This window comes from Idiotropiscis lumnitzeri, chromosome 6, assembly GCF_059441095.1.
Source record: "Idiotropiscis lumnitzeri isolate Australia: NSW breed Sydney's pygmy pipehorse chromosome 6, RoL_Ilum_1.0, whole genome shotgun sequence".
NCBI lineage: Eukaryota > Metazoa > Chordata > Actinopteri > Syngnathiformes > Syngnathidae > Idiotropiscis > Idiotropiscis lumnitzeri.
Window position 1 is genome coordinate 14,343,937 of NC_142396.1, and position 24,299 is coordinate 14,368,235.

Sequence of the window (24,299 nt, forward strand, 5' to 3'; positions counted from 1 at the left end):
TCCTTTTAGTCAAGGAAAATTAAATTGATTGCACATTTCATACCCAGGGAAACTCAATGTGCTTCTTCCAACCAAAAGTGCAACCTATTACAACATTACAACAACTGAATATTTTCACAGAACAAAAATAATAAAAGTGGTTTCTAGTAGATTAAAGGAACACTTGATCCTGCTGAACATTGGCACTTTTATAATAGGTATGCATGTAAAAATTAAATCGGTACTAAAATTCACCTCCTAAGAGACTTAGTAGTGATTTAAGGGCTTTTTTTGGATGAGATTTATGATGAATTGTTATTAGTTGCATTTATTTTTTTTTAATTATTATTCTTTTGCTTGTTATTTTTTTTCCGTGTTAGCTGTCCATGTCGCAGCAGTAAAGCAAGCTTTGTAGTATTGCTCGGTTTGTCAGTTCTGTTGTCTGAAATGAATCTCGACCAAAATTCACATTACTGCTCTTGTCTACTTCAATCTGTGAAAATATATAAGCGCAATAAATAAGCACAATATTTTGGATCAAACGTGAGCTCATATGAGCAAAAACCATGTTAATCACCAAAAATCAAAAACACCGCCAGTTCCTTCTTCAGTTACACAGGCTGAAATGGACATGAGCATGAATGTGCACACGAAACCAAACATTTAGTTACGCTAAAGTTTTGTTCTGTCTCAGGAGGCCAGCGGCAGTTGGCCGGCGGCTGGGGCCTGCCATCACGTCCACCACCACCAGTCACGGTCGCAGTGGGAGCGAGTGTAAATTTCGAATGAATATGCAACAAATAAATTGCAAATTTGGTGCGCTCCCTGAACACTTCTGCAAATTTGGTGATCAAAAGTAGCTGAGATTTTTGACTCTGGAAAAGCAAGTCTAACTCTGTGCCCAGATGGTGTAACGCGAATTTGGTATATTCGATTGAGGCTCATGTAGACAAATTTGGCACTCTGCAGACGTGTGGGTATGATGGAATTGGATTTTATTCATAAATATGAGACCAGTGTAGGACAATCTGTCAAAATAATTGTAAAAAACAATTCATTGAATGAAATACAATCGTTATTGTCTTATATATATATAATATTTTTAAAGCATCCCAGTCACAATTGTGATTTTGCTGGTTTGTGCTGATCTTATCTGATGGATTGTACTTTTTCAACAAAATAGCAGGAAAAGTTATTGCAGTCATCTGTTGAGAGGAGTTCTGATGCGATTTCAGTTGGAGGATTAGTGAGTTTATCAACCAGAGTAAATAGAGTGTGTGTATTGTTGAGGTTCTTACGAATGATTTCAGAAAAGTGTCATCTCCTTTCTTCTCTCCTTCACCTTTGTTAAAATATCAAATACAGTGTTTGCGCAGATCAAAGTGAATTTAGAGTTGACTTTTTCTTTTCTGCATTTTGATTTTAAAGTTATTATGCTTGAAGTGTACCTCCAAGGTATTTTATGTCGGAATGAGGTTGCCTTAGCACAGTAGCCATCCCATCCGGAATATTAGAGATTTTCCGGGTGAATTTATTCAGAAGTTCATCAACAGTCACTGTGTTTACAGTGGTGAGGCAGCCATGATTTAAAAAAAAATGAATTGCTTGTGTTTGCATTTATGTAACTTTTTTTAATAGACAGAGCAGTTGCTTGAATTTTTGGGATTATTTGTGGTTCAATGAACACACACACAGACATGCGCACGCACACACACACAAATGATCTGAGGTTGCCAAATCCTTCACATCAAAAGATGAAATGTCAACTTCTTCAGAGAGAATGAGGTCAAAATTGTGAACTTGAGTGTTTGTTGAACTTTTTACAGACCAAACGTATTAAGGATAGTATAAAATTCTTTGGTATTTTTATTCAAATTTTTGTCCTGATGATTGTTAAAGTCTCAACATATGACCACATAGTCATAGTCAGTACCAATTACTGAGAGCATTTCTTCACATAATTTTCCATAAATGTTTGCTTTTTTATACAATACAACTTGATTTTATATTGCATTTCACAACAGGGTGGGGCCTATCCCAGCTGACTTCAGGCTCTAGTACACCCTGGACTAGTTGCCAGCCAATCGCAAGGTATACAAAGACGAATAACAATCCGCGCTCACAATCACACCTAGGGACAATTTATAGCGTCCAATTAACCTACCAATCATGTTTTTGTAATGTGGTAGGAAACTGGAATACCTGGAGAAAACCCATGCATGTACAGTGAGAACATACACACTCCACAAAGGATCGACTGGAGCCAGCAGCAAATACAGTGAAAACAGGTAGTGCCCCAAAATAGAACCATGTGGAACACCATAAAGACAGAGGTGCAGAGCGGGATTCAGAGCTACCTAGACTAACACAAAAAATTTTTTGTCTATAAATTATTACAAAGATCCTGCCTGTTTTAGATGTATCCCTACTACAACACACCTGATTCAAATCATCAGGATATATATCAGGCTTTTGCAAACCATGCTATAATGAGCTGATCACAAGCAATACTAACAAGGTTTGACTTATTTCTTCGTATCTCTTGAGCTAACTTTCTGCCACTTGTAATCACAAAGGTAGCAAAAATGTCCTCAAATTCCTTAGTTTCAAGCCTTATATTTAATCTGGGGACAAACAAAATTGACCGAGAACATATTTTTTTTCTGCTTAGACTTGTGGGATGGGAATCGATAATGAAATCCATGTATTCATGGCATCATGAAACAACTCCTATATCCAGATCTACAGCCGAAAAAGAAGCACTTTCAAACAGCACACCCACTGTATGCCTTATGGGAGTCGTTTAGTGGATGACAAAACACTCTGACCAATTACATGTAAGTTTATCCATCCTGCATGACCTCATTCAATTAAATTCGCATTTCAGGTGGTAAACACTAACTTTGCAGTGAAGACCAGACAGAGACAGATGAAAAGAGACGAAGGAGGGAAGAGAGATATCGACTATTGTACTGGAGAAAATTGATTAAATCGCAGATAAAGGGAGACAACGCACAGAAGAAGTCATTTGTGTTTATACGTCCCACTGGGAGCTCCTATTAAAAGTGCAAATGTAAAATGCCATTATTAGACAAAACATAAAAGTTTTTTTTCCCCTGTATTTTTATTCTTAGACCTAGAATTTGCAGTTTGAAGAAAAAAACTACCTCATCCTTTGACTGTAGAATATTATTAACACCATCTTTTGAAAAATCTTCCCACTGGGGACCCATCTTACAACTCTAATTTAATTTGTAATTATTCTGTGACAGAATTGGTCAATCAAAGACTGGAAGACAGAAAGTGTGACTGAGAACTGGGGCTAAATTCAAATCTTGCTCGTTTGACCACTGCAGACTGCACCTGTAAACACTGCGCAATTTTCACTTTGATTTACTTTCTCTTCTTTTTGAATGCAGACCTACTGTTATTCAGTAAGTGACAGAACATTCCACAGTTGCGCTCATGAGTTTTGATAACTCGGGCAGAAATTGAAACCAATTTTGTGAACCAATTTTCAGAGGAAACATGAAGGATCAGAAAAAAAACACACATTTAGTTTTATTTGTGATGGGATTCAAATACGCTATAAGGCATCTCGGCAAACTGTAATCATGAAACAAAACAAAGTAATCGAGGAAAATAATGAGATGGTCACTGTTTAGCCGTCGGTTGTGAAAAGCTTGCCAACATGTCATAAATTCTGCCAGGTTATGCAAACATATGAGCTCAACTGTACATATTGGCATTTATACATATAATGTATGTTCAGTTTTGTCATATTTGACCAAATACAAAAAAAAAATGCCGAAAAGATTTTGAATTATATTGAATTAATGTGATTTGATTGAGGTATTGTTACAAGCAGATGTACAACAACCAGGGTACTTAAATATATATCACAACAATGATCTTTTGGACCTTTGCTTCAAGTAAATTTGTCAAAGTGGACCTCTTTAAATTTTCGTTCAATACCCCTGCCCAATATAAAAGTAGCCAAATGCTTCTTTGTCGGGGACAGCAAATGAACGAGTGGCTCCAATGCCGTCCTCAACTCGTTCTTGCCCTGGGTTGTAGAGAGAAACGTAGCTCGGAGAGGTTCATTGAAGCTACTAATAAATAACTCCTATTTCCCCAAGGGATGAAGTGTAGGGAAGGATGCCGAGAATGATGCAGGATTAAGTTTGATGTTTACCAAGAGAAGAGAGGAGAAGAAATGGCAGTTGAAATAAGAGTTGAAACCATGATGCTCTCTTTTATTTCAGCCAGAAAGGTGCACTGCTCAAACAGGCTTTCATGCGGTCATTTGTCTCTATCAGCAGCCATCTCATAGTGTTAGTGTGTGCCCGAGAAGCTATCTTTATTTCTCTTTCTGGTTTGATGATGGAGAGGTAATTTCACTTTTGTGGCAGCGTGACTCTCATGCTGAGGTGGGCGAACACATGAAGGGATGGGAAAGAATACATCTGATGGGAAACTCTGAGAACAAGCCAGCCTCCACATTGGCTGTCACTTGCAGAATAAACAGCGATGATTAAGATCGTGTCGAAAAAATATTTTTTTAAATACTCTTTCTCTTCAAAATGCAGGTAAATATTAAGAACAAAACTGAAAAAAAGACATGACAATCCGTAATCATCATCATCAAGGACTGCAGTTGTCATATTTTCTTTTATTGACATAATTTAAAATTTTCATCAACATGGGGAATGGTGGGGTGCCGTGGTGCCGCACACCAATGCTAAAGGCAACAATCACGTTCAAACGGGATGGGGTCCAAGTGTTAAAGCCGTGCCCATCACTGAATGGGCTTCTGCATCTGTCGCTGTAAAACTGACCGAGAAAGGACATCATCCAGCGAGAAGACACCACCCACTCTGATGAAGCGTTGTATTTGTCGAGGGAATTTGAATGGCCGGTACGCTGACTTTGCCTAATGCTGTGGTGCCCCAGGATATCAGAGCAGGTTCCACAGAGCACCCCACTGAATGACAAAAGCATTGGCAGTGTCAGCCAGGTCCAAAATCTTTTAGAGACCCATCTTCTTCACTGGAGTGTGAAATTATTTTAGCTCCCTGCTCATTATAGGATTTTAGAATGCATTATAGTTAGGGCTTTTATGGTGTGCCGCAGCATTAATTCAATTTGCCCCATTCACGCTTTCGTATTATCACGCTCAGTTCACGCTACAGGGGGAGGAAGCCGCTGAGCAGCGCACGCTGGCCTTATCTCTAAAGGATATAAACTACACTACCCAGCTCAATCAGTGGCTTCTCTCGCCATTCATCCACCATTCCTCTTCCTTCCCTCCACATGTCGTTTCCTGTGGCAGCCACCATCTCTCCTTCAATCCTCAATCTCTCTCTTCATTTCCCTCTGAGCTGATGATTGATAGAGGTTGTCCTCAAAGCCCTTTCAAAATCTTTCCATAGGAACATAAACAGGCGGGCAAACACAAACACTCTGCGCCTGTGCACGTTCAAACACACACACACACACAGGCCAGACCAAAGCTGAGAAGAAGCTAACAGAGCCGCGTAAGTTTAATAGGAAACAATGTACGACCGCGACAGAATGGATCTATCACTGTAAGCAGAACTTTTGTTCTTTGTTTGTTCAGTGCACCAGGGAATGTGGCATTCTGGAAACACCCAAACACAATGTGTGTTGTTGTGCAAATGCGCAGTTGTATGCTGAACAATGCACACGCATCAGAGTGGAGCAGCAGCGGGAGTGCAGACTCTGACAGTGTTACTCCAACTTAAATACTGCATGCTTGCTTGAATGCACAGTGACAAAACGCGCGGGAACACGCTTTATCCATTGTCTGCGCTTGGCTATACAGTACACAAAACTAGACGCACTTTATATAAGTTGCATGCATTGTGCTTTACATCAGCGTGTGACTGATGTGCGGCTTATAGGAAATGGCAGAGGAGGAGGCGAGGATGAGGATAAAGTCCTCATTTAGACAACTAATCCAGTGAGCAGCCTGTGCTGTGAGGACCATCATCTCCTGTCATTAGCGACCAGCAAGATTAAACAAGATCAATGTTTATGACCCCATGTGCACGAGACAAATGTACGATTAAAACTCATTCTGTTATCATCTGTCATCATAACTATAGGAGCTACGCATGATAATACTGAGCATACAGTTTGGAGGTGAGAGCAATTTAATCAAGTTGAACAGCACTGAATCTATGATCGTGGAAGTGACATTGTTTTCAAGTAATGGCTTTCCAAAGGATTTAAAGTAAAGTTAATAATGTGACTCTCGTTCAAAATATTATGGCAAACTAAATTCATCAGCAACGGGAGGCGCTTTTTGGCACAGCCCGTCTATTTAATGCATGACAGGCAAAAAGATCATCAATGCCAAGATATGCATATTTGTACTTGGATTTACTAGAATAATTTACTGCGTTGTGGCACAAAGGGCAGCGGTAATTATGAGTCAATAATGGGCAAATGAAGAAAAACTGGGCACGTTCCAATATTTCACAGTGAATTATGTGGAAACTTTCAAAGCTTGCGATTTTCTTCATCCTCTTTTCCTTTTGTTTCATTTCGAGTAAAAGAGCTTAAGCAGCAGGCTCTGTCCTCAGCTTCAGGTCTTGATCGTTAATGTGGGGCAGCGGCGCGTGTCTATGTGTTTCAACGGCAAGGCTGGCACGGCTAACGACACAGTGGCATCCCACTTCCCTCGTCCTCGGCACATCATAGGGCTGTACGGACCATATGGTGCGATTAGATCACAGAATTAAAGCCCTACCCTGTCGAGGCAGAGCAGCAGAAAAACGCTGACGTTCACTGGGTACGATCGGACACAAATTTGGAGCTGATTTCAAGTACGAAAAGACATGATGGAGATGAGCACATAAAAAAAAAGTCGAACAAACTTTGACCACGTTTTATTTTAACATATCACGTTGTGTGTCAAATGGCCTGCTCTCTCACACGTCGTCAAAGAGCTTTTTACAAACATCCGAATGATGAAGAACATGCTGTCTCCTAGATGTTGTTCATCAGCTCTGAGAGGCTCCACATTATGTCTGCTTGAAATACATGTGCTGCTCTAATCAGCAGTCATCTGGCTGCGAGGGAGCAGCAGACTGTCTCTGGAACCCAAAATGGATTAAATTGCTGGGCCGAGAGAGATGGACGTCATCATCAAACACAATCCTTTTTGTGCTTTCTTCATTTTCTGACTGATTATCAGTCAGTGGACTTAAGAGTCTGTATCATCTCTCGGCAGGGCAGTTTTATCTGTTCGACAAAAAACTGCATCACTGTGGAGCAATTGAGTATCGTGCAATTAGAGCACTTTGGCAATTTCTGCAATTTCCGTACTCTTCAGCAACATTTCTAACATGTCAAATGTTACCGCATTAAGAACACCCTTGGTCAAAGTTCAGTTGGAAAACCTTTCAAAATGTCTCAGTCGCTGTGTTTTACCAGTCGGCCTCTGGCCCCTTGAGAGCCGAGCGCCAACCATCCTCAAGCTCGGTTAATTGGACCTTGGGGTACGAAAGGTTGCAAAATACAACAGCAAATAGATAAATAAGCGCAACATATCCCGACACGAGCTTCAATTTGCCATCAGTGCATTCTGGCTGAAAGGTGAGCAGAGTGGTTGATTCATTGCAGTGCTTAAGGATGGTCCTTTCATCCATTGGACTTGGGCACACCTCTCTCTTTCAGACTTTGTAAACTGACAGCAACAGTCTGTCACAGCCCATTCTGTGACATACAAATTGTTGTTTAAAATGTTGTTTTGTGAGTGGAGGCAAAACAGCTCCCGGTTTAATCGATACCGCAAAATCAATGCAGCTCCACTGGGAAATGTCACCGAAAGGCCGTCCAGCAAGCAAAGGTAAAGCAATAGAAAAGTTGTATATGGAAAGAGAGAACAAAGGGTGTCGAGGGGACATTCTATTGGGAAAATTAACTTCATTGCTTTGTTCGTTACATACCTTTGCAATCGCAACAACTCAGGGTGCAAGACATCAGGACATGAGGACAGAATTAAGGAATCCATTCAACTTTAGTATTTACTTCCTTTTAAGCCCACCACCATAAATTCAGATTAATAGCATGTCACATAGGAAGAACTTAATATAAAATGAGCGTGGTGTGCTCATTTGTCACACAGGTCCAAATAAGTTTGCAAAAAATGCAGCGTGCACCGTCAGGAGGTCAGCGAGAAGTTTGCCGGCGAGCACCTGCCTCCTTGCTTTGCTTGTAGTTGACGTGTGTGATAATGGGCATCAATAATGTAGCCATGGTTGTCCTCAGCTGCCATATAGTGTGCCCGCTCACCTCTCCGCCAGTATCTCACGCACACACACGGACGTGTAATTGATTATTTGGGGCTAATGCTGAGGTCCCTGCGGTAATGAGATGTGCATTGCTCATGCAAACAGAGTGGCAGACATACTCGCTCGTTCAACATCCGCAGCATTAGCCAACTGACCCCGCTTTGAGGTCTGCATGCTTGCACAAACATTTTGTCATTCTTATCCTATTTTGCTTTGACAGATATGCCACATGTATCAATACCGAACTTATCTACCTAATTTCATGAATATCTGTTTTTGTGGGTGTGCCAAAAGAGTCAAATATTGATACTAATTGCAACCAGCAAAAACTATTAAGCCCTAAACATTGCAATTGTTTCTGATAGCAATGCTGATTTTCCATAAATTGCAAATCAGCAAGAACAAAATGTTCTTCTTGTTCCGGATGGGTGAGCTGTGAGCCCGAACGCTTGAAAATACAGTGCTGTGAAACCTCAAATCTTGACTCCCTTAGAGCTTGTAAAAAAAAAATAAAAAATCTGTGAAATATGCTGACTCACGTTCGAAGCAGTAAAGACTCCTGCAGTCCCCAAGTACCAATATGCCAGTGCCAAGCGGAAAAAAAAAGATGATAACTTGTTGCTATCTGCAACACAATGAATACAACAGCTCCTCATTTGTCATTACAGTTAAAAGGATTAACTTGTCTTTATTCATTTTAACTTGCTGATAATCAACTTGCTTATGTTTGTTAAAATGTTACTAATAACACTTGCTGTATAGTGAGTAAGGGTTATTTGGCGGAAACAGTTTTGACAGTAAATCAGCAGTTGACCAGCATCACAGAGTGGACTGCGTTTGACTTTGGTCGCTCTCCCGTCTGACTTGATTGACAAGATGTTTCATAGAATGGATAGGAAATCATGTCATGGTATGGTAAAAAATTCATATCACGGAGTGACTGCTCCTCAATGGCATGTTTACATGCCATATAGCGATAATTTATTCACCTTTTATTGTTCAGCAGATTAAACATATTTTGGCTTCTCAGCATGGTGATAGCTTCTTTCACTTTTTGGAAAAATGGATAAAGGGACATGCCCTCACTGTAAATAAAAAAAAATAAATTAATTTCAGGCATTTTACTCGGACAAAAAAATGACAATTCCGATAAGGAAATCATCAAACTCGATGAGGGGCATCTGGTTTGAAGTCTGGAATTGGATCAGAACCAATATTGACATTTTTGTTCCACTAACAACGTAAATAAAGTCAACATTTGAGTCCCTTATAAGAATGGCAAATTCTAGTCACCAGTGCAAACAAAATGACCGTTTATTTTTAATCTTAAACACGAGAAAGAAAAGTCTGACCTACGTAACATATTAATGAAAAGGACCTATTGTTTTTCCTGACACTTTTTTTTAAAGGGCATGTCAGTATTCCCTTCAACATGCCCACAACATAGATGATTGAGACAAATTCTATACAGTGGAACACGTGCCCTTTGCCTACTATACAATACAATATTATCCTGTTCTGTGCATGCACACCCTCATTCATCCCCGCCACCACAGTAGTTTGTCTTCTCTGCCCTCTGAGCAATTTAAGATTATGTTTCAGCAAGCTGATCTCACATCAGTCCTATACACCTGCCCGCCAACTAATCGGGTTGCCCTTTCCTTATCGTCTTCACCAGAATTCACCCTCTCCCCTCTCCCTCCATCTTTTTCGCTTTTTAACCTTCCATACATATCTCATTCCCCCAGGTCGGTCCACCTTTGCCTTGCCTAACCTATTTCTGTCTTGCAGTCGTGCGCGGTGACCTAGCGGTCAACAGATAATGTTGACCTTTTGATGCGCTGAATAGCACTGTCTTGTAAACACTTTACACACATTCCCTATGGGTCTCTTTGTGTTCTTTTCAACTAAACGTTGTCGATCTTAGCTGTTTGGGGTTATTTCGTTAGCCTGGAGTGAACACAGAAATTGATAGTTAATGACTTTTTGTCATTCGTACTCAAGAGCGTAAAGATTGATTTGTTGATTGGTGTGGAAAATTGGAGGAGTGCTTTGGGGGAGGTTCAACTGCTCCAGAAATAGACCAGCCATTCAGGAACCTCACGAAATTCCCGATGGCCACCATGACCCTGCCAACAGCTTACCTGTGGCTTATTATTTTTTTTGTTCAGGCTGACTGTAAACTAATTATCTGAAATAGCTTTCTCCTGCGACAATGTGGCCAGAATAGTTTAAATAATAGCTATGAATATGTTCAGTTTTGCAAGGAGTACGTCAATCAATTTAAAATTGATTGTAAAGCAGTGAGTTCTGTTTATAGTTCTGCAAAAAAAAAAAAAATGCTGTTCATTTAAATTGTGTGTTACAAACTCGGTCTAAAGCAGTTTTACAGCCATTTTGAGATATTAATGGCTCTAGAAATTATGCTACAACAATCACTGATAGCGTGTAAATATTCAGAAAGATATGGAATTTGTTGAGTGTTCAAACTGTTAGCATCATGCAAGCTTTATTACAGGTTTTTCTGAATGCTTAAACTGTAACAGTGACAACATCACAATTTCTAAAACTACTATCTATCGCAAAGCCACTCAGAGTTTGTACTAGTGAATGATTATGCAATTTTGTAACACAAAATTACTCTCAATTTCCAAATGATCAACACACTTGGTGTGTCATACAATGGAGCGAGCTGAAAGAGTGAGAATTAGAGGAGGAAGAGGAAGGAGACAGGGAGGTGAAGAAACAAGAGGGAGAGGCGGAGGAGGACAAGAAGGTCAAGGAGGAAGAATATTAAAAAATAAAATTACTGATGACATCAAAGCTACAATAGTGGACTATGAAATCAACCATGGAATGACCCAAAGGGACGACACGATGTATATTGTTTCTTTTTTTCTCTCTATCTCTCAGTGAAATTGCTTTGGAGGGTTGGTGTGTGTGTTTAGACATGGAACAACACAATTTTGTATTTGTTTTGATGTTTACAATAAATGCCATAAACATCTTGGATAAAAATACTTGAAATTTGGATCACTGTGTGTTTACAGAACGATGACAAAAGTATTCTAGTCTACCTGACATGCTTAACCTTGTGCACAGACAACAAAAAAGATGTTTTTCTATTGTTCCCATCTTTGTGTAGTTGGCACATCGAGAACTTACTAATATGATGACTTGTGTTAATTGTTTAATACAAAAATATTTTTTTTTACAAATATCAGAAGAGTTACGCAAGACTTATTTGCTTTTGCTGGAGAACTCTGATGTTTTGTCATTATTGGGAAAGGTTTGATGAGTTTTGCAAAAACTAGTTACAAAAAAATGATTGGTCATAAGCTGAGCCGAGCAACTGTGATGTCATTTTCAGTCGACAGCAAATGGCAAAATGGGCGCTCCCCGAGATGTGCAAAAATGAGTGGATTTTACTGCTAAACTCATATTCCACAAACACAATATTAATCAGAATGCCGTGTTTGGACTAGTGGGGCTGCATTCTTGTAAAGAAATGTTTTGGGTTGACTTCTCTTTTTCAGGTATTTGATGTGTTTGATGCCACATGATGAGCTAAAATCTGAAATGAAGCTTATTTTTGAGTGTCATGGCATATATGTCTTTTTCAGAAAATGTTAAATTTGAAATTGTATTGCTCTTGGAGCTTTCAACTTTGAGACTTCCACTGTTCTTTCAGGCGCTGTTTGTTTTTGTATAATAACAATTTCATCTTTACCAGGCCCGTCCATCAATGTGTGATTGTATGAGTAAAAAAATAAATAAATAAATAAACCCTTGAGTGTCCGCATCATTAAATTATGTAAATGCAGCTGCCTTGCCAGAGGAGTATATGCAAGGGCCGCTTAAGTCTGCTCTCCAGAACATAACCTGAATGAGTGCAAGTCCGACATGACGCAAATGCATCATACATACTAATAATTTCATAACAATAAATTATTTGTAGTACTTTTCGAGGCACGGTTGCAAAGTGCAAGACATATTAAAAAACATTGTATAATTAAACAGTGGAGCAATAATACAGACATGATTAGAGATATGCAGCAGATTTAAACATGGGTTTGAGCAAGATTAAAAGCACAGCTGTGATTTAAAATCATCATGATGAAATTTAAACTCATCTTGACAAGTTTATGTCGAGATTAAGTCTTCCTGGCGAGATATAAAGTGGTCATGTTGAGATCAAAAGACATGGTGATGAATTTTGATGATGAGATTAAATAAAAATACTGGTTCTGAATGCCTTTTTTTTAAATACTAGAACATTTTTTTATGCGCAACAGAGTTTGAGGTACTCTGTGGTTGTTTGTGTTGCAGTATTTATTGTTTGTGAAGGAATGAACAGAGAATAAAGAACAGCAGAACAACACATATGTCAAGGTCTTATATGTGGAGGAAAAGCAGTCACCTCACATCAGAATTTGCTGTGCCAACACAATGAGAATCGACAGAGCGAGTCAAGAGGAGGCCACCCATGCCAAGGAACCAAGTGAGCTCTGCCAGCCCCTCCGAGGCGCCCATTACCAGACCCCAGGAAGAAAACGTGGCTCCTTTTTAGCGCTCTTGTTCTTACTATTGACTCCTTCATTCTACCGCTCTTCCGCGATGCTCTAGTCCACAAATCATTGCAGTGTCATTAAAAAGGTAAATGTAAACAAATATTTATCTTTCTATAAAATCAAATGCATCGTTTATGTGTGACATTGTGTCTTTTACAATAGCCCGTTCACCTTCCAGAGCTGTACTGCACAAAGTAAGCAATTAAATTCTAAATACAAATGTTAAAACAACAGGACATCTGGCCATGAAATGTCGGGGGTATTTCAGCTCCACTAGAATTTGCTCCCTCTCTCAATAACTGAAATCAAATATGTTCTGTTATTCGATGGGGGGGGGGGAAAACAACTACAACTTTAAATGGCGGAAAGGTCTGCTGCGTGTTTCAGTCACAGTTTCCGCCTCTTGAAACACTCAACAGTAAAGTACCTCCCTTTAAACTTTGACTCGACGTATTAATGTAAAAAATATTTATTGAATTATACACTGTATACAAATAAGCAACCGGGCTCACAAAGCCACAGGAAAATCACAAGAAGCCTAAATTATTTATACTAAATTCAATACATTTTATGAGATTGTCTTTGATTCTCTTCTATTCATTTTATTTCTGTTCATATCACAGGAGCAAATAATGTGGGGGAGGGTAAAACAAGATCAAAGAAGGCACAAGGCATAATGGTAGCGACCAGATAGGATGTGAGCGCATAAAGCGAAGAGAGGGAGTGCAGAAGACAACCCTTCTGACTAAACGGGTCTCGAGTAACCCCCCGTCATGCTCTCTGGGTTAGCTTAAATAAAATGTTTGGGTGGTCAATTTTGAGTTAGGTCTATTCCGAGTATATATTCTTGGTACACGCTCATCACAACTGTCCAATTTTAAAGCAATACAAACACATTTAAACACATAATATATTGAGAGAGAGTGCAAGAGAATTTGTTGACATAATAATATTTTACAAAAAATATATCAAATACACACACAAAAAGAAATGTTTCTACCGCTAGCTATACCCTGCCAAACTTTAAAGGTCCTTTTCCTTTTTCTGCTTCACAGATTTCCTGCACCATTGATTCTGCGTGATGTCGAAACCATACCATACCATATTCTTTCTCAGGTGAAAACGAACAGGATTGTAGGATGAAACGACCAAAGAAAAGATTTCCCCACCAGAACAAATCTGAAGTGTCGCCCTCTGTGCGTCTGTGTAACCCTTCAGTGGAAGAAGTGCGCAGGAGTTCCCTCAGTCCCTCGCCTCCAAACACCACTAAACCTGGTTGTTGTGAGTCATGAGTCATGTCCAACTTCCATTGCTTTTACCTGTTTTTCTCACATTGCAGAGGCCGAAGCAGAAAACTATCACACTCCCCCCGGATTTGTGCTGTAGTGATGTTGCACTTTAGGAGGCAAACATGTCCACCAAGTTAAAAGGGGATGTAGTCATGAAGGAGAAAAGTCAGCATAGCATTGACAGGGCAAAAACAAAACAAAACACAAGACACTTTGGGCCCTATTTTTGTTCCGTACAAGTCTAGCGCAAAGCACAGTCAAAGTGTGTTACTGGGTGGAGTTTTCTTTTGCTATTTTGCTCGACTTTGCGCCGATAAAATTGGATGTTTATTATTTCAGATATATTGTCATCCAAAAGAGCCACAGACTTGTTTAATCATTTGTACTCACTATAGGTGATCAGTTATAACAACCATGCAGTATATTAATGTGCAGATTTAATGGGAAAATGCCAGTGATACATCCCGAATGTATCAGCAGTGGTAAGACTCTTATTCTTGTCGCATTCTGCGGAAACAGGATTTTAGTATAGACAAGGTGATCTGGGAATATGTTCTTAGAACTTGACTTTGTTTCAGTAACTGCCGAAATATTATTCTTTTAATTACTTAGTTTGAAAAGTCAACCGAATAACAATTGTGTTGATTAATCATGATCACTGGGCCAAATAAAGAGTGTACCATTAAGTATGTCATTCAGGAATCATACCTCTGTATTTGAACACAGTACACACAGCAAACTTATCAGCCTTTAAAAAGACACAAGCAAACAACGCAACATATCCGTGGAGGCGTGTTAGACCGGGTGTTTGTAATTTCACAGTCTGTGTATTTAAAGAAGAACGGTTTGCGCCGTTGTGGGCGTCAACCCATCCAACTCCATCTACCACCAATCGAACTAGCTCCTCTCCTTGCAACACAGTGCAAAAAAAGACGCAGCAATCCGCACGTGACCTGAGTATTGCCACAGATCTTTGTCGATGTGGCCTACTGTTGTCGTATTTATGAATGAAATCTGATCAAATTCACTCATATGACGAGAGACCTAGAATCTTCTTGTGCCTCCTACAAATTCACCAAAATCACACAATTCCGTCCGGGCAGACGTAAATTCACATTGACTTTTTGCCACCAAATTGTCATTCCGCCAGGCATAACACGGAAACAGAGTCGTCTGCCAAATAACCAAACAGATGCTGCAAGTCTTGCGCCCACACGGATATCAGCATAGGTCAGCATTACCACATACGCCGTCTACTAGAATAGAGCCCAAGCTCTGCAAATCTCCATTTTATGATAACTTTATGAGCAATCACCTGGATTATCAAAAATGTAGTCACTCCTAAATAGCTGGCAGGCATGCATTTTTCAGACCACTTAAACGAGTGGCTTAACGCTATCCAAAAGAGCAAAAATGTTGCAGTGATGCCTATGAAGAGAACAATGTAGCTATTGTCATGATTGTTAGAAAGCATTATTTAAATAACACAAATACAGTAATAGTCAGACTGTGTATAATAAAAATGTTAATGTCAAGGAAGAAAAGGGACTGACTCTGGAATGTCATCAGCAATAGTAGCGCATGTTAAAATGGCAGATTTGTTGTATGGGAATATGTGGACTGAATACAAAAGGAAACAACAATAATTCCCTTCTCTCTGAGCCCTGGGTCTTCATATATTGGACTATTTGTAAGGTCAGCACAAAGGAAGTGTTGCTTGACTTAAATATTCTTCAAACTGATGGCGAAGCACTCTGTTTGGCATTCAGCATGTGGCTTTGAGCTGCACCAACCATTTGAACAAGCACAAATTTAGTAGATGATGCAACACATGGGGACTTGTCAGAACAGACTTCCTTGGTCAGTTGACCAAATGAAACCACAATTATAAGTCATCCGATGCATATGATGGCTCCACGGATATCTAAAAATGTCATACGTACAAGTGCATATAAATGACAGTAGCGTAAATTTTGATTTGTCACTCGAGTGGCACCTTCAAAATAGCCAATTGCTCGGAAAAGTGTGCGTCTTAAATACGGAAGTAACGCGTTCCAAATGCAGATTAAAAATACTCATGAAACTGCATAACAACTCCAGATATTGTAAAATATTATAGACATTGAAGCTTAGATTTATAAAATAAATAAATTATTGTATTGTATTGACAAAGAAATAGGCTTGGCCAGCCACTTTATTTATTGTCATGTGGTCCTGTTGGCTCAGCAGCCAACATGGTAAGTATCACGGTTAATGTAGTTCACAATGCTGTGTTCGGCTGAAGTGGGGGGAAAGTAATGTTTTTGATGGAGATGTTGCAAAATATTTGCTGGCATGACTGCTTTAGAGCACCTTTTAGTGGATGGAACATAGAATAATCTGATTAGGTTTTCTCTTTGGACTATTTAATTTGCTTGCGTGGGTGTGCGTGTGGTTTCTGGAGAAAACAAAATACAAATAAAATAAACATGAGCAAGTTGCTTGTAAATGTCTCTATACAATGTTATTCCTTGCTAATACATTGTGAATCGGATCAATTTATGGAGGAACTCAAACGTGTTACGTTCCCCTTCATCTGGCGATTAGCGTCGGCCTTAAACATAGCTGGCCGAAGCAGACCTAATTGGAATTAAACTGCACTAATAAACCGCCCGCCAGAAGGTGCTGGAACTGCACAAATGGAAAACGACGAGCTTTTGAACACATTTGTTGCTATTAATATCGTGACATGACCACAATGACATTGTGGCAATTTTAATATCACAATATCATCATCCCTAGTTATGAATTTGTGAGCTGTGACAGAGAGCTCTCAAGAAAACACAGCACCTGGAGAAAAACAGGACAAAAAAAAAAAAAAAAAGAACAATTGAGCTAACTTTGATGGATTTGTTGCAATGCGTTTTGAAATTGTTGATGAATGAATTCCAACAACAATAACAAAGACAATATGTAATTGCCAAAATACAAATCAGGTATGGAAGACTGCTTCAATCAGACATCTGCGTGCAAGATTCAGGAGGAGAGATGGGGAAGAAAAGGCCGATCCGCCCCAGACAACCATCAGGATTCTGTGTGGAAAGCTGTCGTAAGCATAAAGGACATGCCAGGCCTTTGATCAGGAAGAGAGAGTTACCTAGGTGGGAGAGATCAAATGGAGGAAGGTATTTGAGTGTCTCTCCAGCTAAAGCGGCTTATTTCGTCAATGCATCTGTGACAAGATATTGTCAGAAATCCACCTAGTTTTTCTCCCCCAAAAAATCTCCAGACACCACTATGCAAAAAAGGGACTCAATCAAGTATGCAATTATAATCCGACGCACACTGCGCAATGAAACAGCAGCAGGCAATTCAAATGACAACAAGGTACAATGGTTCTTGCAGTGCGCAGCACAATTACGAGTCCTTCATTTATTTTGTCTTCCTTTCCTCTGTTCTCCTCAACATTACCTGCCGCAACATCGCAAAAGAAAAGCTGCACGAACAACACGAGTCCCACCTTTCCACCACTAATTTAAGGGGTTGTCAGACTGTGGCAGTGCGATTTCAAATCCCTCACCCTAGAGAGTGAACGAGAGGCGGATTAGAGGGGTAATGCCAGTAGATGAGAGCAGGACGGCCACAGTCGTTTGCCACTCTGCAAGGATTAGCTCCCAAAACTACTTTACTGTCACCAACTACTGGATGTCAATCAAGAGCATTATTCAGCCAGTCTAGCAAAGTCTCTTCAACGTCAAAAAAACATCTCCAAGAAACAAATGGATGTATGACTTCATTAGACTACTGAATATCTGGAAAATGAGTTGCAGTGAAAGACTATCAAGGAAGACCTTATTTTGCAAAATTGCCTTATTCACACTGAATTGATATCTTATGCTGCCATGGTAAAATCATAAACGGCCTAATCACACGCGGAATCACGACCAGACTTTTTACACAATGGGTGAGGGGAAACATGCAACCCTGCTGCTCCTCTAAAATAGCACAAAATATCACGGTCTAACGGAAGCTGGCACGGGATCACAGTAATTAATCCATTGTATGTACAGTGAGGGAAATCAGAATTTGCTCCCCTACTCATTGTATATGTGGCAGCTGTGCACAATAAACCAATTAACCAATACTCCTGATTTCAACTTGCTGTGTGGAATGAAGCACACCTGTTAAGGACTCTATTTCTTACTTTCCAATCTCTACGTCGCCACGGGCAAGACGAAAAGACACCCGCACAAAACTGGAATGGGATCCAGAAACATTTTGAAAATGGCTTGGTGAGGAAGTAACAACTAATTGAACAATTATTTGAAAATGGGAAAAAAAAAAGGACCATTGATTCCCTTTTGTCTGGAGCTCCATGCAAGGACTTGTCTTGTGAATTGAGGGTGACCATGAAAACATTGAGGGAGCAGCCTTTTCATGATCTGAAGGCATTGGTGACCTCACTCTGCAGAAAAAGGAAACACATTGAGCCATAACAGAACAAAATCTTGGCATGGCTGCAAAGTCCTAATGTCCAGGAAGGCAATGGACAGACCTGCCTTAAGTTTGCTTGTGAACATCCAAATGACTCGGACAAGCCTTGGGAGGAAGAGCTGTGGTCCGATGAAACCAAAGTTGAGCTATATGGCATCAATCAGGCATGCTGTGTTTGGCAGAGGACAAAATCTGAGTATGACCCAAATAACACCATCCCCACAGTCAAACATGGAGGTGGAAACATTATATATAGGGTCTATTTCTGCAAAGGGTACAGAGCGACTTAGCTCATGGAGGGGCCATTGAATGGACCCATGTACTGTAAAATATTGCGTGAAAATCTCATTTCTTGAGTTGGGAATGAGGTCTCCAGCATGACAATGACCCAAAATACTCTGCCAGAGCAACAAAGCGGAGGTCAAGAAGAAGCATGTGGAGCTCAAGGAGTGGCCTAGTCAATCTCCATATCTAAACCTGGCAGCAGAGAAACAAGCTAGAAGAAGCTTCTCGTCACTTTGTTTGCTAACAAGTTTTTTTCCATCATGTACCAACTTGCGTTTTGCTTAGAGATGAAATCGGCTCAATAAAACGCACAATATTATGCAACTTTTATATTGTTTTTCCTGACTGGCAACATTTATAATTGCAATCTGTTTTATAATCTATTGCCTATTACATCCGTCAATAACCATATCATGAGATGCTGTTAATTCCTTTGAAGTGACCAAATGTATCATGCAGAAAACAAAAGGCATTGCCCCTACTGTATATATATTGATTGGCTGCAGAGTCATTTACATTTGTAGAATCGAATAAGGTCCAATACAAATGCTGTAGAAAAAAAATGCTGTATTCTGTCTTTAAAATGTAATTATGTTCAGCATTGTCACCACATGCAGTGAAAAAAAAAGAAAAACAATCCGTTGACTTTACCAAATTTAAAGATGTACATAGGTTGCCAGAGTTGGGCACTTGACCCTTTTTTGCCGGTCAGTGCCGCCGCCTTCCGGCCGCAATCTGGATAGGCTTCGGGCCTCAAACCTTCGGCCTCATTCATAAAAATTGTCCGCCCCCGACACCGTTCCGGACCATTTTGAAAAGCTAAACGGAATTTCATTTAATTATTTTTTATGAAATAACATTATCTATATGTCCAACCATTATCTGTACCGCTTCTCCTCACAAGGGTCGCGGGGGTACCTTGGGGTTATTTAGAGTGTCCAATCAACCTTCCATGCATGTTTTTGGAATGTGGGAGGAAACCGGAGTACCCGGAGAAAACCCACGCAAGCACGGTGAGAGCATGCAAACTCCCACGATCTCTGCACTGTGAGGCCATCTTGAGAAGAAAAAAAACCTACAATCCTTTTTTTAAATTTCTGTTCAGGAATCCAAGTAAATAACTCTAATTTCATGTCTTAATCAAGAAATAAATTATAAATTAGCATTACTATGTATCTTTGTGTGACAGTGTGTGCATGTGCGTTTATGAGAACACAGATTTACAGATTTGGTCTTTCAGAAGTGTGTAACTAACTGGTAGCCCTTTGTGGTTTCCAGTTCTCAATTTCCCTCAATTTAGCAAATGTTGGTGACACCTGTTCTGCTCCAACAGAACTGCAAACAACAGCCACACTAATAAACACATGTCATGTTCCACATCACTTGTGGCTAACTTTGGGCAAGAGGTGGAGTACAACCTGGACTGCTCGATAATCAATCACAGGACATATAAAAAAAGGTCACACTCACATTCACACCAATGGTCAATTTTGAGTTGTTACACATTTTTCTGTAATATGGCAGGAAGCGAGCATACCCGTAAGGACTAGAAGAACATGAAAAGATGCTCATAAGTGTATGCCTACTTGAGGGGATCGGATTGGTATTTGTCATTTGTTTCGTTTTTTTCTTTTGATTGACTGTTTTTATCTCTGATTAGCACTTTGTGTTGCATTTTTCATGTATGAAAAGTGGTACACAAATACAATTTTGTTTGATTTGAAAAGACTAAACAGGAAGAGACTAAAACTCTGAGCTCAATATTGCATTATTTAAAATTATTATGTTCATCAAAACTGAGCCTTACTATCTTTGTAAAGATCAAACATTTTTTTTACTTCTCTTGTATTATATCTTATTGAAGTCTGCCTGTGAATAGAACCTGAACCAATGAGGTTATAGTTGAAGGTACACCTGTGGAATGACACCTTGCTGCATTGACAGCTCGGTTTGATGTGATGGGCACACCAGGGATTCCTCAGGAATCCTCATGATATGCACAGTTAGCACAGGAAATCATCCAACAGCACCACAATGCAAATAATGCTCTCATATTTTATGATGTATCTTCAATAGGCATTAGTGTTAGTGCAATATTTACATACCTCGTTTGTCCTGAATCTTAACAGTGAGTTCCACGACAGGTTCTGATTCCCTATCAAGCCTTCTGGTGATGGTGATATCTCCACTGTCACGACCCACGGACACGGAGGAGCTCTGTGAATCCGGGTAGATGAGATCAAAACTGGCTGACTGGAACCTGTTGGGACTCAGGCTCGTTATCACCGAGCCGATGCTGGCATCTTCAGACACGTTGAGGGAGACTAAGACCGCCGGGTAAAGTGACGCCCTAGGTGCGCGCTTGGCCCTCTCTCGACCCGAGTTCTGCTGCCACCTGCGCGGGGTAAAGGTGATCACCACGCATTTGCTGCTCAGTGGCGGCCATCCGTGATCTGTGGCAAAAACAGACACTTCAACTGCGGATTGCAACCCCAGAATGGAGTCGAGCAGCAAAAGTTCGCCAGTCTTGGGGACGACGTAAAAAGTGCCATTTTGGGGCAGTGACGTGTACGTCAAGTCTGCGTTCTTGCCACTGTCTGCGTCAACAGCTTTCAGCCTGTAAACAACACTCCGAATACCCGTGGTGTCGTCTAAAGTTATATGCACGGCTTCTGGTTGACAGAAAGTCGGCTCGTTGTCGTTTGCGTCCAAAACGTTCACTTTTACCGAAGCTACGTCCACAAGCACAGAGTCAGGCGCGCAGGTGTGGCAGCACAACGCGACTCTCAGTAGATATTCTGCGCGCTCCTCCCGGTCCAGCATCCTGGAACTTTTTAACAATATATTCCCCCGCTTGTGGTGCGAAAAAGCGCGGAAATCCTGGCTGCCGTTGCCGTACACTTTGAGGTGCATTCCCATCTCTGGGCACCATTTTTGCGCGTTGATGCGCTTCACAGGGATGCTCAGTCCGTTCACTTTCGAAGCCGTGGGTGAGTTCTCAAAAATATGGCCGTGGAAGAAAGGCAGTCGTTCCGGTGTTTCGTGTCCAGCTGCTGGCGTCAAAAGGCAACACAGGAGCACGAAAACAGCCCAAATCATGTTGGTGGCAAGTTATATAAAAGCTGCCTCCAAGAGCTTCAGGGAGTGGACAGAAAATTAAGATAAGGAAAAAAAAAATCCCCTCATATTTAGATCTAATCCTTCCTGGAGATACCTTGAATTTAAAGCGTTGGCATGCTGAGGGGTTCGTGTGTTGGCCCCACGGAGCACGGCGCTGTGCAGACGGTCCACAGCGCTGCAGGCTGTTGGCTGTGCTCATACAGCTTTCAGAACGCGCAGCGCCGGACAGCGCCAAGCGGGAGGGGGGGGGGGGGGAGGAGCGGGGGAGGGGGCTTCAAGAGGGGGCGTCTTCTGCGTGCCCCACCCTGCATGATGGTCAACAGCCCCATTCTCCTCGCCAGTGCATAAGTAGTAAATAAAAAAGAAAGAAAAATAAAGAAAAAAGCCTCGCTATAGGCACTCGGGTCACAAATCTGCTCTGAGATTAAAATGTTCACGACAGAGGGAAAAATCACTCAGGCTGTCACAGATGAGCAAGTACAGCAAGCACATATGTTCTTGTATAGAGCTGTCTGTATTTCCAACACTGCCCTAAATTTGGTTCGCTGCACCTTGCTCTTCAATAGTCGATGTTCAATCTTTTGAACATACAAGCGATGGATTAAAAAGTGAAGAAGGCTGAAAAAGACCTTCATTGTGGCCTACACATTAACAGTTTGGTTCATCTGCATCACTAACAAATGTCAAGAATATATGGAAGAAAGTAGACATTACTCTGTATACTGTGGGTTTACAAAAATAAGGTGCAAATCACTTGTAACATGAAAGAACAGAAAAACTAGATTATTTTTGCCGGAAAACATTATTTTGTTTACACTGCATAAGGGTTGTGTCATTATTATTAGAATTATGTTTCTGGACTGTGCATCTTATTTGGACTCAAAGACTCTCCAAAACATTGTTCTGTCCGATTGCCTTTTCAATAAATATCCATCAAAATCCAAATAACCACGGGGAGAACATATTAAACGCCTCTGGTGCAATAAATAATGTTCTGTTATAAAAAGGCATACAAATCCATGCATGGCCAAGCAGTCAAACGCGACAAGATTAACAAAAAGGGTGGGGGGGGAAACAATAATACGATTTTGCCATGAAAACATTGTGACTGCATGCTGACAGAGGTAAGGAGTCAACTAAACTCAACTTTATTTATCTGTTGCCTTCACAACAGTTCCAGTCATAATGTGTTGTACAAAAAGTATAATACTAATATAATCATAAATCACCAAACAAAATCTTCTTCTCCAATTAAAATACACCATAGCGCCCTTAAGTCTGTTGCGTGAATAGGATGAAGAGGAACGTTTCGATCGTTGTGAAGCTGGCCACAGAAGAGACAACAGGAAGCAGAGCTGGAGGTGGTCGAAATGAAGATGCTGAGGTTCTCTTTAGAAATGAGCTCATCAGAGGAACAGTCAAGGTTAGCTGTTTTGGCGGCAAAGTTAGAGAGCACGGACTTCGATGGTTTGGACACATCCAGAGGAACGATAGCATGGATATTGGAAGACGGGTGATGAAGAAGGAGTCGCCAGGCAGGAGAGTAAGAGGAGGACGAAGGAGAAGGTTGATAGATGTAGTGAGGGAAGACATTCATTGATTTGAGGTTAAAGAGGAAGATGACACACATGAAGAATTTCAGCAAACTTGACTTCATAATTTTCTTTATTCATATACATGAAGAAATAAGCATTTCATAGACTCCTCTGAATAACGTCATGTAGATAGCTGCGTATATTCTTGGGAACCCGGAAAAGAAGGTAGCGGCAGTTAGGACAAGTGTTTGGAGCAGATGCGCTCAGTTACAAGCATGAGTGCCGTAGTTTGCTGCTGAAATTGGATGGAATGAAGCCCATGTTGAATAAGCAAGCAATACTTTTTATCACTTTCACCGCAGTGATAAAAGTCACTGGACCGAGCGGTGCGTAATGATTACAGTGACAACCCACGTAAAAGGTGACACAGTAGGAAACTCACGCGTATACATTTCAATATCTAATAAAGGTGCTGGTCGGAGATCTCAAAGCTCAATTGGACCGAAAAACACACGCAAAAAAAAAATAGAGTTATCATGTATGGCATCGTTGGGTATGATTCCAGTATTTCGAGGTCAGGCCGAGAGCCCTTTTTGTGAAAATCAAAATATGGTCACCTTATGCTAGTGAGGCCAAACACATTGGGTGTGGACTTATCACTTGAGTCAGTGATCATCACCACCCTGGCGGTGAATTTGCTACACTTCTGACAAGTATTATTCTCAC

The 24,299-nt window shown here is 40.5% G+C and overlaps 1 protein-coding gene across 2 annotated transcripts in view; it reads right to left on the reverse strand.

Annotated features, from left to right (window-relative positions):
• The window catches only part of LOC148335350 (neural-cadherin-like), a 121,111-nt gene extending 98,884 nt beyond the window's left edge, over positions 1 to 22,227 (reverse strand). For both annotated transcript variants that reach the window (XM_088297611.1, XM_088297610.1), the window contains exon 1: positions 21,024 to 22,227. In XM_088297611.1, coding sequence (XP_088153737.1) covers positions 21,024 to 22,017 — 994 coding nt within the window. In that variant the 5' untranslated portion in view covers positions 22,018 to 22,227. The remainder of the gene's footprint in view (positions 1 to 21,023) is intronic.
• Positions 22,228 to 24,299: the final 2,072 nt, after the last annotated feature.